Source organism: Aquarana catesbeiana, linkage group LG05 (genome assembly GCF_042186555.1).
Source record: "Aquarana catesbeiana isolate 2022-GZ linkage group LG05, ASM4218655v1, whole genome shotgun sequence".
NCBI classification, from domain to species: Eukaryota; Metazoa; Chordata; class Amphibia; order Anura; family Ranidae; genus Aquarana; species Aquarana catesbeiana.
Genome location: NC_133328.1, coordinates 61,163,216 through 61,181,009, shown reverse-complemented (window position 1 = coordinate 61,181,009; position 17,794 = coordinate 61,163,216). Strand labels below are relative to the sequence as shown.

The 17,794-nt window shown below is 43.3% G+C and overlaps 1 protein-coding gene across 1 annotated transcript in view; it reads right to left on the bottom strand.

Moving 5' to 3' along the window:
• Nucleotides 1-17,794, bottom strand: part of GAD2 (glutamate decarboxylase 2) — a 133,117-nt gene that overhangs the window by 14,177 nt on the left and 101,146 nt on the right. The window contains exons 12-13 of the mRNA XM_073629789.1: nucleotides 13,163-13,241; nucleotides 1,641-1,790 (exon numbers count right to left, since the gene is read on the bottom strand). Of these exons, the coding sequence (XP_073485890.1) occupies nucleotides 1,641-1,790; nucleotides 13,163-13,241 (229 nt within the window). The remainder of the gene's footprint in view (nucleotides 1-1,640; nucleotides 1,791-13,162; nucleotides 13,242-17,794) is intronic.

Below are 17,794 nucleotides of genomic sequence, written 5' to 3'. Positions count from 1 at the left end.
GTGGCTGGATTTCTTTTAAATAGTCTGGAGCCCTGGGTGGGTTGTCTTTTTCCCCCTGTGGGGAAGGATCTGCATGCCAAGAGGCAGAAGGACTGCTCATCCCTGGACCACTTCCTTTTCTGGACTAGGGACTGGACTACCTTGCTGGGGGCTGCACCTCTGAACTGAGTATTACCAGGATATCATGAGTAGAGGCTGTCTATCTGTGCTGATTCATGGTCCTCAGCCATGAACCGTATTTTACCCAAGCCAATCTTCATCTTTACTCTGCTCCATGGTCCTCAGTTGTGAACCATGGATTGTCTAATGCCGCGTACACACGAGCGGACTTTACGGCAGACTTTCTCTGGCAGACGTTTCGACGGACTTTACGACTGACTTTCCGAATGAACGGACTTGCCTAAACACGATCAACCAAAGTCCGATGGATTCGTACATGATGACGTACGACCGGACTAAAAACAAGGAAGTTCATAGCCAGTAGCCAATAGCCGCCCTAGCGTGGCTTTTTGTCCGTCGGACTAGCATACAGACGAGCGGATTTTTCGACCGAACTCAAGTCCGTCTGACAGATTTGAAACATGTTTCAAATCTAAGTCCGTCAAACTTTTGAGAAAAAAAAGTCCGCTGGAACCCACACACGATCGAATTGTCCGATGGACTCAGGTTCGCCGGACCAAGTATGCCGTAAAGTCCGATCGTGTGTACGCGGCATAAGTCTACCTACATTAGTGCTAGTGCTGCTTAGTGAGAGTTGTCCTCTACTAGCAATATAGTTTGTTTGGAGTATCCTACATCACCTTAGGCCCCTAGCCCAGGTTCTACTAGCAAATAAACTTAAAAAAGACACCCCTAGACTGTTCAATAAAGGAGAAGTCCAGCCTGAGTTCGTTTGGCTGGGTGTCTCCTAATGGTCACAGGAGTGCAATTTTTTTTTGCACTCCTGTGACCCATTTTCAGCAGAGAGTGGTCTGAAGTCTGCTCTCTGCTGATGTCCCCAGGATCAGTCCAGCCACCGCGTCATCACAACAATAAAGCCTGGATCCGCCAGGTGCCTGGACTGATGCCCATCTCAGCTTCTCAGTGAGCTGCCGAGAGCCTGAGACGGCCGCTCCCTGCCCCTCCACAGCTCAGCGCTCCAGTAAGCATGGATGAGCAGAGAAGAGAGCTGCTGATTGACAGCTAGCAGCTCTTAGCTTGAGGTTTGATCGCTCGGTTCTCAGTGCAGAGGTGGCGGGGGATAGACGCAGCATTGGTCCAATGCTGCATCAACCTAGGTAGGTATGATTAGGGGAAAAAAAAGAAAAAACATACTTTTTTAAGCTACAGTGGATGGACTGCTGCTGTGTGCCTGACTGCCTTGTATTGATTTGCGAAGGAACCTGTGTAATCTCAGCATCCCCTTCGGGGTAGTGCTACATGTGCTGTGCTAATCACAGCTCCTGTATGCTGCACAGCCCCAGTTAGACTATGGTTTCAGCCCAAATGTGGTTTGTACGCTAATAACTAACGCTAATAATTAGGTCACAATATGCTAATTCACGTTACACTCCTCCCATCTTTCAGTCCCTAAATTGCCAATACTTCCCACCAGTAGTTGGCAGGAATGCGTTGTGATAATATATATGACTTATCCTTACCTTTGCTCGCCACATAAGCCATAACTTGAAAATGTCCACATGACGTCCACATTGCAAGGCCTTGTCTCCAGTGTCATAAGAGAGGTCATAGTGCTTATCTTGCTGGAAGAGGTAGGACGCATGCATCTGATTGCAGTTCTGCATCAATCCCTGCACAATAAGAAAGTAATGAAAGAAACACCCCAGGTTAATTGCGGAGCAGTAATACTTTTATGGCCCAATTACAGTTATGCATATGTTAACTTATGTGCATTAATGCAACAGTGCGTTCTGCCCATCATTAAGGTACCCTTCATTAGGGCAATCTCTTCATTTTAAATAGGCTAGCAGCACATATCAGCACCTATAAAAAACATTTCTGTACTAATGTTGGCAATGGCATATATACAGTACATTGTGGTGCACTTCCATCTCCTGTAAATGTACATTCGAGTTCCAATCTAAATCAAGAGCCATGCCACACAATAAACATATACTCAATGCATAAGCTGCAATAAGATTTATTTATTTTTTTTTATTTAACCTACAAGACAATACATTTATATTTTAAATAAATAAAAATTACATTTTAAACAGCTTTTATATTTCATATTTATAGGTGCAGCAACGTTGGTCTTATTTAAAAACACTTGAAATATTTTTTGTAAGGAATGGAAGATTCCATATAATTAGATGACATTATATTAAATAGTACATAATGGGCACTTTAAGAAAATTATACAGCAAAGGATACTTTCAAAGGATTTTCAGTGCATTAGAAATTCAAAAGGTGGAAGATAACAGCTTAAAATGCAAAGTATTTCCTGAAAAACCTGGAAATGACCACATTACTACTGATGCTTCCCCTAAACCACAACATAATTGCAGCCCTTTCACAGAGACTTTCGCCACAGGCCTGGTCAAACCATTATAATAATTTACTGATTAATGCTGCCTTTTACTTTCCTAAAGGATAACTCCACTTTTGGGGGGGGGGGGGGGGAGAAATAGATAATAGAGAAAAAATAATATAGCATACTCAATTGCGACACAAGTCATATTGTAATCGAATGTTATTAAAAAAAACTTTCTTTTTCAATCTGCAGCCGCTATAATTTTCTGAAAATGCAATGCAATATGACTACCTGGAGTTGTTCTGCACACAGAATGTATACAGAGTGGCCCCCAGAAAAAAAAATGTCCTACTTGTGTGATTGGCTCACTGATTTTCCCAGAAGTCTACACTAAGCTGCAAGTCAGATTTCAGGCATCCCCTGCAACAAAAATGTAATTTTTGGTGAGATATTTCCAAAAGAAAAATGTCTAAAGGGATGCAGGCCCAACAGCTTTCCTCATTCTGCAGCTGCAGCAGCTGGTTGATAATTAGGAAACCACTCCCATTAGACTCACACAGCACAGAGGAACAAACAGGGATTTCTTCAGAATAACAAAAGGTAGGAATCTGCAACAAAGTTTGTTATAATCCTTGCAATGTACAGTCAGGTCCATAAATATTGGGACATCGACACAATTCTATTTTTTTTGGCTCTATACACCACCACAATGGATTTAAAATGAAGCGAACAAGATGTGCTTTAATTGCAGACTTTCAGCTTTAATTTGAGGGTAATTACATCCAAATCAGGTGAACGGTGTAGGAATTACAACTGTTTGTATATGTGCCTCCCACTTTTTAAGGGATCAAAAGCAATGGGACAGATTACCAATCATTCATCAAACTTTCACTTTTTAATACTTGGTTGCAAATCCTTTGCAGTCAATTACAGCCTGAAGTCTGGAAGGCATAGACATCACCAGACGCTGGGTTTCATCCCTGGTGATGCTCTGCCAGGCCTCTACTGCAACTGTCTTCAGTTCCTGCTTGTTCTTGGGGCATTTTCCCTTCAGTTTTGTCTTCAGCAAGTGAAATGCATGCTCAATCGGATTCAGGTCAGGTGATTGACTTGGCCATTGCATAAAATTCCACTTAAAAAACTCTTTGGTTGCTTTCGCAGTATGCTTAGGGTCATTGTCCATCTGCACTGTGAAGCGCTGTCCAATGAGTTCTGAAGCATTTTGCTGAATATGAGCAGATAATATTGCCCAAAACACTTCAGAATTCATCCTGCTGCTTTTGTCAGCAGTCACATCATCAATAAATACAAGAGGAACTTCCGGTTCCGGCGCCGCATGGAGTAGCTGTCTCTCCCTACAGCTCCGGCAATAAGGACGAAAACCTGCCTATAAAACCGGCCCAGAAGCCCGAATCCACCCTCAGCTACCTCGGGCACTAGTACCCTCTACATGGACCGCTTTGTGGAAGTCCGCAGCTCCCGCACCAATACGGCCCAGATGGCGCCGCCGGCCCAGCCGCAAATCGAGGCCCCGGCTTCGGTCTACACGGACCCGCACACAGGCGCGCAGTCAGCAGACATGGAAGTAAGTGGCAGCGCAGCTCCACACACATCTCCCCAAGCCTCTCAAGCTCAGCCACAACATCAAGCCTCCTCTCCTCAAGCCCCCCTCTCTCAGGCCTTCCAAATATCAGTCCCCTCTCCACAGCATGCAGGGGACCATACAACAGAGCGCATAGCACAGGCAGTAGCAGCCCTCCTGTCCCCTATGATTTCAACATCTGTGGAAAAAGCTGTAAATGCGGGGATGAAACAAATCAAGGCCCAGCTAGGAGAACATAACACCAGGCTACATGAGCTAGAACATTGCCTATCAAGTATGGAAGAAGCGATGTACCAAGCCCAAGCTACAGAACAAGCACAGGACAAGACAAACCAGTACATAATTCAAAAACTCGACGATTTGGAAAATAGGTCCAGAAGGAGCAACCTGCGATTCGTGGGGATACCCGAGTCTCTACAATCATCTGCTTTATCAGACTTTTGCTCCCAACGCATCCCTGAGGCGCTAGGCCTAACAGGCCCCTGCACGGTAGAACGCGCCCACAGAATGGGACCATATAGCGAAGAACGCAAGAACCCTCGCCCCATCATTGCCAAATACCTGAACTACTCTGACAAAGCTCTTATTCTCCAAAAATTTAGACAAACCCGCGCACTCCAAATTGATGGAGTGAGGGTTCTGATTTTTGCCGACTACTCCATTGAGGTCTCAAAAAAACGCAAAGCCTTCCAACAGATATGAACAGAACTCTTCAAGCAACATATTAAATTCACTCTAGCTTTCCCAGCTACCCTACGCCTCAAGACACCTAGCGGTGACCAGCTATCCTTTCAGGATCCACCAGAAGCGGAAGCCTACGTGCGGTCATTACTCTCCAACACTCAACAGCACACCCCTTCCAAAGGCACCCCAATCAACCGCTCCCTGGACCAACGGAGCCCACGCAAAGACTCTCCCAAACGCTTCAGATCCTCATTTCCGGACCAGCAACGCTTCACTCCCCGCTGAACTGAAACTTGCAACTGCCATCGCTGGGTTCCCAATCTACGGACAGTACACCAACTTGTCCCTCCTCAGGTTTTTCTACCTTCCTTCATACGGCATCACGTAATGTATAATGCTATTTTGTTTTGACTGTTCTCAGTTCTCAGAGTTATCTTTCAGACAGTACTTGTTTGAACACAGTTTTCTTCTACTGTTATGCCCTCCTGGCCTCACTGTGTACGCTAACTGCATCCCCCCCCCCTAAATTTTTAGCCTCAAGCGCCTATATAGTCGCCTGACACCCTTCCCCGGGCTAATTTGGCCCCAAACCGTAACTGTCCTGTTATGGGAGTTGACCTACACAGTGAATCCATGCAGAAAAAAGTGAAGTTTCCAGGCTTAATGGTTATGTTCTCCTTTATGTTACTTCCCCTCTATGTCATACCCTCCCCCTCTTCCTATCCCTTTATCCAGGGCCCATACCATCTCCCTTACACCTCTAATACGCCTCATGCTCATTATAAAAATGGCATGCTCCCTGTCACAGTTGGTACTTCAACTCACCATCCACACAATATTAAATCGACCTTATCGGCTCATAACCCTCTCAAGCCCTCCTAACATGAAAATAATCTCCTGGAACGTGAAGGGTCTTAGATCCCCCCAAAAAAGAATGAAAATTCTTAGGCATCTCAAACGGCTCAAAACCGATATAGCCCTACTTCAGGAGTCACACTTATCAGCCCCAGATTTCCATCGTATGAAGAAGCTCTGGGTAGGCACTGTTCTAGGCTCTGAGGCAGCAGGACGCAAAGCTGGCGTCCTCCTACTCATACACAAAAATCTCCCTTGCTCAGTCTTGTCGACAAAAACTGACAATCAGGGCCGTTTGCTCACTACTCATGTCAAAATAGGCTCCAAAGAGCTCGTAATCACAAACGTATATGCCCCCAACAGCCCAAGCAGGCAATTCTATTCCGAGCTCTCCAGTTGGCTTCTAGAAAACACTCATCTCCCCCACCTAATCGGAGGGGACTTCAATGACACCCTCCATCAGATAGATGACAGATCCTCACCAAAAAGTCCAAATCTACGCATTAACCCTCCCGCCCCTTCCCTCTTTGCAAACACCATGGATTCTATCCATCTCCAGGACCTATGGCGTCTCTCTCACCCAGCAGACAGGGAATTCACATTCTACTCCAACCCACACAAAGTATTCACAAGGATAGACTATCTCTTTGGCTCTGACAACCTAATCCCCTTCCTCCAGAACACCACAATACATGATATAACCATCTCGACCACGCACCTATAGAGGTAACTCTCGATAATTTAAACCTACCCCCGCATCCCAATATCTGGCGATTTCCCTCCTTCCTTCATAACAACACTGACTTCCAACAATACATGTCCGATGCATGGACGGAATACTCTTCAAACAACGCCCCCCACATACACGATCCCAACCTATTCTGGGACTCCGGTAAAGCTTTCCTAAGAGGCCGAATCATCTCCTATGCAACCTCCTTCAAACGCAACACCCTGACTAAATATAAAGAAGCCAGCTCACGCCTTCACCAACGAGCGCTATATACCACAGACTCCCCAGCCGTTCGATTAGAATGGCAGGCAGCAAAAAGAGAATTCGACACATGGGTAAACACCCTTGAACACACCAAACAGGCTTATTTAGAAGCCACTTTTCATAAATTTGGAAACAAAGCGGGTAAACTCTTATCCAGACTATGCAAAGGCCCGTTCCGCCCAACCCACATCACATCACTCCGCGACAGTACAGGCACCCTTCATTCCGCTCCACAAACAATTAACAAAGTCATGCAAAAATGTTACTCTACACTCTACGCTCCAGACCCCATAGATGCACAAAAAGCACGCGCTTTTCTAGGAAAAATAAACATGCCCAAGATTTCCACATTACAACTAGATACCCTTAACGCACCTAATAACTCCCACCGAAATATCGACAACCATCCGCCACTTGACTCTCTCCAAGGCCCCAGGCCCAGACGGCTTCACTAGTGAATTTTACAAGACCCTACAACCCCTACTAGAACCCACTCTCCTCCAAGTATATCAGAATATCTGGTCAGGGGGTGCATACATACAGTCGGGGAACCAGGCTCTTATAAAATTACTATCTAAAAAGGGCAAAGACCCCCAGGAACCAGGCTCATACAGGCCCATATCACTTCTCAACCTAGACGTGAAAATCCTCTCTAAAATTGTAGCCACCAGGCTGGCAGATATTATTCCTTCTTTAATTCATCCCGCTCAATCAGGCTTCGTAAAAGGTAGAACCGCCACCCTCAACATTCGTAAAGTCATGATGGCCCTAGAACATGCACTCCATCACCCAAACACTAATCACGCTATTATCACATTAGACGCAGAAAAGGCCTTCGATAACGTAAGTTTCGACTGGCTATCTATGACAATGTCAGAGATGGGATTCACTGGCCCATTCCACCACCTCATCACCGCCATGTACACAGCCCCGTCAGCAAGATTAGTGGTAGCAGGCCTCATATCAGAAGAATTTCGTCTTCACAAGGGCACACGCCAAGGTTGTCCTCTATCCCCGCTCCTTTTTAACATCGCCCTAGAACCGCTGTCCAGATATCTAACACTAACAGCCCCCCTGCATGGCATAAAAATAGGCGCACATGATCTACGCACATCCCTATTTGCTGATGATGACCTCATATTCTCGGCCAACCTCCCTTCAGATATAACCATTAAAAGGGTGTTTGACGAATTCCGCTTGTGCTCTGACCTTCGTATCAATTACAGCAAAAGCGAAATTCTCCCCATCGGCACCCACTCTGTACCCCAATGGACCCAACAATCAATTTTCCCTGTCGCGAAATCCCATATCACCTATCTGGGAATAAAAATAGGAAAACTCCCCTCATCACTATACCACCTAAATTACCCTCCTCTGCTGTCAAAAATATCTCAAGAATTAAATGCCTGGATGGATCTGCCCCTCTCGCTCTTGGGAAGATGTCACTTAATAAAAATGGTCAGTTTCGCAAGACTACTATACCCATTGCAAACTATTCCGCTACTGCTTCATCATAAAGATGTGACTTCGCTCAACTCTTCCTTATCAAAATTCCTTTGGCGAAACAAACGACCACGTATAGCTCTAAAAAAAATATATCTTCCCAGGCGCGAAGGGGGCATCAGCCTACCACACATTAGAATGTATAATGTTGCATGCTTGCTTAGAACCAGCATAGACTGGATAACGCAATCCTCCCGCTACTCCAATTTCTCCGTGGAATCAGACATGGCCTACCCTTACTCATTAGTGGCCCTCCTCCACTGCAGATGGAAGTCAGCCCCCCCCCCCTCACCAACACAATCTCTTATTAAGAGACACAGCTGTGGCTTGGAGAGAAGCAAGGAAAATACTTAAGATATCCCCTTTCATATCGACACATCTCCCGATCCAAGGAAATCCGGCCTTCCCACAGGGACTAGAACATAAACCTTTCAAAATATGGGAACGGAAAGGCCTAACAAAATTCTCCTCCCTCTGCAACGTACAGACGGGTCAACCACTACCCTTTACCAGCATTGCGGAAATCTTCTCACTACCCTCTACGCATACCTTCTATTATAGGCAATGCATTCGTTTCTTAAAGGAGACATGTAAACAAGTGGATAAAAGGTTTCCAACAAACGTCATAGACCAAATGATATCAAACAACTCATACAAAATCTCGGACATCTACAAACCTCTCCTACACAAATCATCTCTACCTCTTTCAGCATCATCGATAATAAACTGGAATAAAGACTTCCCTGATTCAAAATTAGTGGAAAAAATCCTGCAAGGCCTCAACTCCGTACAGAAGCTAACACCCAATGAAGTATGGAGAGAAACGCAATTGAAAATAGCCCACAGAGCATATATGCCTTTTTTATCGTCAAAAACAGACAAGAGCAAAGCCTTCTGCCCACTATGCCACATCCAGAAACCCTCCCTGGCTCATCGCTTCTGGGACTGCTCCTATATCTCTACATTTTGGGACCAAGTTCTTACCTACATATTCGAAGTGACCCTATTAAAACTACCCAAAGACCCGCTACTCCTTATCTTCGGCTACTGGGACCCAGTACTTCTACCCTGGTCAAAAACCGCCAACAGCGACATAAGCCCCTCAAGGAACTTAAAAGTCAACGCCTCACACAAAGGGTGGTCTCTAACCTGTCTTCTAATTGCAAGAAGAACCATTTTGAAAAATTGGATCTCTCCATTGCACCCCAACATCACCCAAGTCAAACGAGAGCTCTTACATCTACTTAGCAAGGACCGCATAAATACGGACTTCAAACAGAAAAACTCCTCAGACCGTTTCCACTCCAAATGGCACTCCTTCATGCTCTCATCTCTCTCCCAAGAGGAAATAGCAAATTTGAGCCTATCCACTTTCTCCTACCACGACTCCTATCAGCCGATGCAAAACAAGAAAATCTCCCCATAAGAGGTGCCCTCCTAAACCCTCCGAAACCATCCTGAGCACGGCATAGGCCACTGAACTCACCAATCTAAGATCGCTAACAGATCTCCATGTAACCGAATACTACCAGTTATCCTATTTTCTTAATATTTTCTTAATATGGTAAAATGTTTATGGTCGATCAGATAATGTACCCCTACCAACCGTATCTTTCTCATACATTACATGGCCCCCCCCCCCCCTGGTTTTGAGTTCTTTTCCCACTTTCAGGTATCCCATTGCTATTAAATAACCTAGTATTCACAGAGACTGTCTAATCAGATCCATCCAGGCATCTACTATGTTAGTCAACTATCTACTCTGTTAGGATCTGTCGAATTTTGTCTATCCAACCATCCCATATAGGCATAGACACCTGAAATTATTGTCCTTTATCTAGACTTAAGTTTATACCGAAATGTCTCTCATCTCTGTAAATGTCCTAGAATATGAAAATGTCTGTATACAATACTATATTTTACACCTTTTATTGTATGTTGAAAAGCGAAATAAAAACTTTTTGAGAAAATAAATAAATAAATAAATAAATACAAGAGAACTAGTTCCATTGGCAGCCATACATGCCCACGCCATGACACTACCACCACCATGCTTCACTGATGAGGTGGTATGCTTTGGATCATGAGCAGTTCCTTTCCTTCTCCATACTCTTCTCTTCCCATCACTCTGGTACAAGTTGATCTTGGTCTCATCTGTCCATAGGATGTTGTTCCAGAACTGTGAAGGCTTTTTAGATGTTGTTTGGCAAACTCTAATCTGGCCTTCCTGTTTTTCAGGCTCACCAATGGTTTACATCTTGTGGTGAACCCTCTGTATTCTCTCTGGTAAAGTCTTCTCTTGATTGTTGACTTTGACACACATACACCTACCTCCTGGAGAGTGTTCTTGATCTGGCCAACTGTTGTGAAGGGTGTTTTCTTCACCAGGGAAAGAATTCTTCGGTCATCAATCACAGTTGTTTTCAGTGGTCTTCCGGGTCTTTTGGTGTTGCTGATCTCACCGGTGCGTTCTTTCTTTTTGATTTGATTTGGCCACACCTAATGTTTTTGCTATCTCTCTGATGGGTTTGTTTTGTTTTTTCAGCCTATTGATGGCTTGCTTCACTGATAGTGACAGCTCTTTGGATCTCATATTGAGAGTTGACAGCAACAGATTCCAAATGCAAATAGCACACTTGAAATGAACTCTGGACCTTTTATCTGCTCCTTGTAAATGGGATAATGAGGGAATAACACACACCTGGCCATGGAACAGCTGAGCAGCCAATTGCCCCATTACTTTTGGTCCCTTGAAAAGTGGGAGACACATATACAAACTGTTGTAATTCCTACACCGTTCGCCTGATTTGGATGTAAATACCCTCAAATTAAAGCTTTGTTTCATTTCAAATCCATTGTGGTGGTGAATAGAGCCAAAAAGATTAGAATTGTGTCGATGTCCCAGTAGTTATGGACCTGACTTACGTAGATCACCCAGAGGAGAATGTTTTTTTCTCAACAAAAGTGGAGTTACGGTTAAAGTCACAGAAGTACAGAATATAGATTCTGCGCATTTGCCAGACAAGATGGGGGTAACCTAAAACACTGCTCTCATGCAGCTACAAAACCCAGCATGCATGAACACCCTTAAAGCATACAACTAAGTATTTCTACACAGAAATCCCCACAAATCTTCTAGCCATTATTCATGAAGACATCATACCAGCAGTGAAACACATTTGTGATATACAAAATGTGCACCAGTTTATAATTAACAATCAGAATCCTCAGGGGCGGTGCCTAGCTCAGCAAGCAAAAGGACAAATGTAAGTGAGGTTTCTTGCTACAGGTCAGTATCTTCCTATTTTTAACTGTCTGGAATGTAATTTAAAGTGGTTATAAACCTTCCTTTTTTTAAAAGTAAAAATAACCAACATGCCTATGCTTACCTGCTCTGTGTAATGGTTTTGCACAGAGCAGCCCTGATCCTCCTCTTCTGTGGTCCCCCGCCAGCACTCCTTGCCCCTCCTCTTCATTGGGTGACCCAACGGGAAGCTGCTTTCATTGGGTGCCCCCACGGAAAGCTGCTTTCCCTGGGGGCCGACGTGCGGGCTCGCTTCCGAGTTCATTGTCCATTGACACAGACAGCAGGACTCAGCCCCACCCCATGCTCCGTGTCACAGGATTTGATTAACAGCAGTGGGAGCCATTGGCTCCTGCTGCAGTCAATCTGTCCAATGAGGAGACAGTTAGTGGCTGGAGCCACTGCGCTTGTGCGCATAGCTGGATCAAATTGGGCTAAGGTAAGAAAAAAAGGGGGGGGGGGGGGGCAGCTGCAGCACAGAAGGTTTTTCACCTTAATGAATGCATTAAGGTGAAAAACCTTAAGGCTTTGGAACCACATTAAATTGTTACTAAAGTAAAAAAAAAAAATTAAAATTAGAATAACAAACCTGTTATACTCACCTGCTCTGTGCAGTGGTATTGCATAAAGCGTACCCGATCGATTGTCATCTTCTTGGGTCCCCCAGTGGTGCTCCTGGCTCCTCCTCTTCTTTGTGTGCCCCCATAGCAAGCCGCTTGCTATGGAGGCCGATTGGGGTTGATTTACTAAAACTGGAGAGTGGAAATTCTGCTGCAGCTGTGCATGGTGGCCAATCAGCTTCTAACTTCTAGTGATACTAAAGTCTTATTTTTTTTTTCTTTAATAACAACAAACATGTTATACTTACCTCCTCTGTATAGTGGTTTTGCACAGAGCAGCCCCGATCCTCCTCTTCTCGGGTCCCTCGCGAGCGTTCCTGGTCCCTCCCTCCTGTCGAGTGCCCCCACAGCAAGCAGCTTGCTCTGGGGCCACCTGAGCCGGGCCGAAGCTCCAAGTGTCCATTCAGACATTAAAAATGTCACATGCTGGATGAGGGAGTCGTGCATGGCTCTCAAATGTTGCAATTTGCTCTAGAAATGTGATCGTTAAATAAAGCTTTGGACCCGTTCTGGAGATCCTTGGTGTGCTGATGACATTCTCTTGCTCTGACTTGACACGGTTTCAGCCGGTGGTTGCTTCATCACCCACTTATATGCACAGCCATTTCCACAGGAACGTGTGCGCTGGGAATAGTGCATTCTTTACTATAAGGTGTCCCTGACTTCACATCTGGCCTCCATCCCCTTTCCTTCATATCAAGTGACTGCAGCAATAAACTAAAAGCCTTTACAATTCCACATGAACCTAGGGCTGCAGTTCTGCGTCTTCTTTTGACTCTTTGTCCTGAGTCCCTACCTGACCTTATAAGTCCTTACTGGCTCTTCTACCACAAGACTCCAGGCAAGCAGCTAAATACAGAAATTAAATGCATATATGGGAGCTGTTTTACCAGCCAAAGGCATCATTCAACCTGGAAGGGGAGCAGCATCACAGCGCCAAATTGGCGAGTCTGTAGGGGGACAGCACTGGAGATCAGGTGAGTACAGTAGAAGCCAGTCCTGCTTTTTAGCAGGTGCTATAACCTTAACATTTTAAATCTTTGTCCAAGCTGGAGTTGGGCTTACCATGACAACATTCACATACAAAACTTTAAAAAGACAATAGTTTCCCCTCATGGACACCTACCTCTTCTTGAACCAAAAGAGCAGAGCACTGAAGAGGAACGCCCATCATTTTGTGTGGGTTCCATGTCACAGAATTAGCTCTGTAAATAAAGTGGACATGTTAGTTATCAGCCATGTATATTTAATTTATGTTCTTTAAAACTGAACTGCACTGCATCTGAGAACCACAAACCAAAAATGCTGTTTAATTCATTTTAATATTCAAAGCAAACTCATCCATCCATATCTCCATGTTTTAACCACTTCAGCCCTGGAAGGATTTACCCCCTTCCTGACAAGGCCATTTTTTGCTATATGGCACTGCGTCGCTTTAACTGACAATTGCACGTTAACCAAACAAAATTGACCTCCTTTTTTCCCCACAAATTGCGCTTTCTTTTGGTAGTATTTGATCACCTCTGCGGTTTTTATTTTTTGCACTATAAACAAAAAAAGAGCGACAATTTTGAAAAAACACAATATTTTGTACTTTTTGCTATAATAAATATACAAAAAAAACAATTAAAAAAAACGACAAGTTTCTTCATCAGTTTAGGCCAATTTGTATTCTTCTACAAATTTTTGGTAAAAAAATTGCAACAAATGTATATTGATTGGTTTGCTCAAAAGTTATAGCGTTTGCAAAAAAGGAGATAGATTTATGGCATTTTTATTATAATATTTTTTACCAGTAATGGCGGTGATCAGCGATTTTTCACAGGACTGCGACATTTCGGTGGACAGATCGGACACGTTTGACACTTTTTTGGGACCATTCTCATTTGTACAGCGATCAGAGCTATAAATAGCCACTGTGAAAAAAGCAATCAGCGCCAAATACTAGCATAAGTCTAAATATAAATGTGAATAATAATAATAAATCACAATATCTCCATCGCTGCTGTGACACTCTCAGTGCATCACCACACCTAATACAGACTATAATAATTGTTACATAGTGCAGCGCTGTGAAATAAACTCTAAAATATACATACAAATATAAAGTGTACAATGCTTATTAATAGTGATTGTCTCACACTCTAGTCAGTCCTTGTGTCACCGATCAAAAAATATTAATGAAAAAAGAAAAATAATTTAAAAATATATAATAGTGAAAAAACAACTCCTGTATTTTCTGAAAAAATGTTCTCATAAAATGTGTTGTAAACAGAAACAACGCTATGCTCAATCACCGCCGGGCTCCTGCGATCGCTCGGAACACATGGAGAACCCGGAACTGTGTGTGTAAACAGTAAACACACAGTTTCCGGTTCTCTGAGGGGAGAACTAACAGATCGTCTGTTCATACAGAGTATGAACAGCGATCTGTTAGCTTCCCTGCACAGTCCACATCCCCCTTCAGTTAGAACATCCCCTAGGACACACATTAACCCCTTCACTGCCCCATAGTGTTAACCCCTTCACTGCCAGTGACATTTTTACAGTAATCAATGCATTTTTAATCGCACTGATCGCTGTATTAATGCCAATGGTCCCAAAAATGTGTCAAAATTGTCTGACCTGTCCGCCATAATGTCACAGTCACAATAAAAAAATCGCTGATCGCCGCCATTACTAGTAAAAAAAAAATTAATAAAAATGCCATAAAACTATCCCCTATTTTATAGACGCTATAACTTTTGCGCAAAAAATCAATATACGCTTATTGCGATTTTGTTTACCAAAAATATGTAGAAGAACACGTATCGACCTAAACTGAGGAAAAATATTTTTTTTATATATTTTTGGGGGGTATTTATTATAACAAAAAGTCGCTCTTTTTTTGTTTATAGCGCAAAAAATAAAAACCGCAGAGGTGATCAAATACCACCAAAATAAAGCTCTATTTGTGGGAAAAAAAAGGACATTGATTTTGTTTGGGAGGCACGTCGCACGACCGCGCAATTGTCAGTTAAAGCTAGATTGTAAGCTCTAACGAGAAGGGCCCTCCGATCCCTCCTGTATTGATTTGTATTGTAAGTGTACTGTCTGCCCTCATGTTGTAAAGCGCTGCATAAACTGTTGGCGCTATATAAATCCTGTATAATAATAATAATAAAGCGACGCAGTGCCCAGTCGCAAAAAGTGCTCTGGTCTTTGGCCAGTCAAATGGCCCGGGGCTTAAGTGTTAATCACCGTGGGTGAGACCTGCGTTAAACAAACCAATATTTTATATGATAAACACTGGGTATCCTCACTAGAGCGCCCTTCCACCAAACAGACACCCCCACTGTGCTGTACACAGTTTTTTGGTTACACTTATTTATATTTGAAGCGCCCCATATTTATTCCATGTGCCTCTAGGGGAGTATTGGGCTAGCAGTGGCATGGTGGAGTAAATACTTTGCCAATATTTGATATGCTTATCTGATGTTTTTAATTTGTAAGTGTAACTCTTTGGGGGTGGTTTAATAAATGTAGCAACAGAGAAACACTATGGTAGTTGTGTTTGTTGTTCAATGTTACAAAACCACACTGATTAAAGTGGAGCTGAACCTGAATGAGAGAGTGAAGGAGGGTGTTCCCTGGAATCAGCTGTAGTGAAGCCACCAGCGTGAACGGGCAGTCTAAGGAGCAGAAGATTCTTACCACCAATAAGCCGAGAAGTAGAAAGGAATTAGGAGGATTTGAATGCAAGATCTTTTCTATGAGTTTTTAACTCATCCTTGAGGTGAGCGGGCATTTTGGCTGGTGATGGTGTACACATAGCATTATACTCAAGAGAGAGAGGATCTGCACAGCGGTGTTTCTGTTTACAACACATTTTATGAGAACATTTTTTCAGAAAATACAGGAGTTGTTTTTTCACTATTATATATTTTTTTTTTATTATTTTTCTTTTTTCATTAATATTTTTTGATCGGTGACACAAGGACTGACTAGAGTGTGAGACAATCACTATTAATAAGCATTGTACACTTTATATTTGTATGTATATTTTAGAGTTTATTTCATAGCGCTGGACTATGTAACAATTATTATAAATAACCACTGGTTACTGTATAAATGTCACTGGCATAAAAGGGGGTTAACATTAGGGGGCGATCAAGGGGTTAAGTGTTCCCTAGGGAGGTGTATCTAACTGGTACTCCATAATGCTTGGTAGTAGAAAGAAATCGCTGTTCCCGATCACTAAGAACAGGAGATCTCTCTCTACTTCCCTGACAGAACAGAGATCTGTCTGTTTACATTGACATATCCCTGTTCTGGCTCTCCGAGGAGCGATCGCGGGTCGCTGGCGGACATCGTGGCCGCTGGCCACGCGCATCGGCTCTGGCATCGTGCTGCGGGTGCACGTGCTTCCAGCTGCGTGCGCCCCCTATAGCTACGGCGATTCATGCAGGGGAGCCAACCGAATAACGACGGCGGCTGGTCGCAAGTTGTTAATTTACTGAGAAATAATATTGAAAAACACCCCTAGTATTTCTGGCTATAGCCATCTTGAGTTAAGGCAGATAATTCATGTAGCATTTACTTTCTGGAATCCACCTCCCTCTAGCTCAGGCATGTATGCAAGAGGGTGTGCTTAGCTGAGAAATCCCCTCCTCCCCTCCTGAAGACTCCTGGGATGTATGACATCATTTGCCTAGGCCTGGAAAACAGGAAGTAACTGAAGAAATAAAAAAAGAAGTTGAAAACAAGTAAATGTGATATACTTTCCTATCTATTTACTAATGCTAGAAGCATAAGGATTAAGAATAGTCAATGCTGATTGAGAGAGTAACGTTCCACTTTAAATTAATAATTTTGGATAAAATGGGGAATGGTTTGTTTGCCATCTGTGGGGTTGATTTACTAAAGGAAAACAAATTGTGCACTTTTGCAAGTGCAATTGCTCCAGAACTTAGTAAATGAGGGAGAGCTCTGTTGACTTCTATTATCCAATCATGTGCAAGCAAAATGCAGTTTTTTTCTCATTTCCCTTGCATGTGATTGGGTACTCTTTGTAAAGCAAAGTTTTACCTCATTTACTAAGCTTCGGAGCAACTGCGCCTACAGAGTGTAACTGCACTTGCAAAGCGCTCAGTCTGTATGCCTTTAGTAAATCAACCCATGTGTCTCACAGGACTTACAATCTATTGCCCCTATCTCAATCTCACATGCATACTTATGCAGTATATACTTGGGCCAACTAACCTACCCACATGACTTTGGAGTGTAGGAGAAAACTTATGTAAGCACAAGAAAAACATACAAACTCATGCAGGTAGGTTCAAGATTGAGATTTAAACCAATGTCTCTAGTGCTGCAAGGTGGGAGTGCTAACCACTAAGCCATTGTGTTGCCCCCATGCTTCAGATAACAAGGTTGTGAGTAATAAGGAAGCTTACATAATATATTAGCAAACCTCATAGAGATTTTTTTAATTTAATGATTGCTGGTTAAAATGAGTAGGCAGCACTATTTGTGATTATCGCATGTGTTTTCTATTTTTTTTTTTTATGGCATGCTTTTCATAAGAACTGTCCTGCAGTGTTTCATCGGAAGGCTTTACTGCATATGACAGCTGGAAAATAAAAGTTTAAACCTGATTGGCTGCTACTGTAGATAGTCATGAAGTGGTTAATAAAGCATAATTTTCTCCTGAACTCTAACCCCTCCTTCAGTGCAGCATCCTTTGTTCTCTCTGCTCCATTTGAGCTGTAGTGTTGCA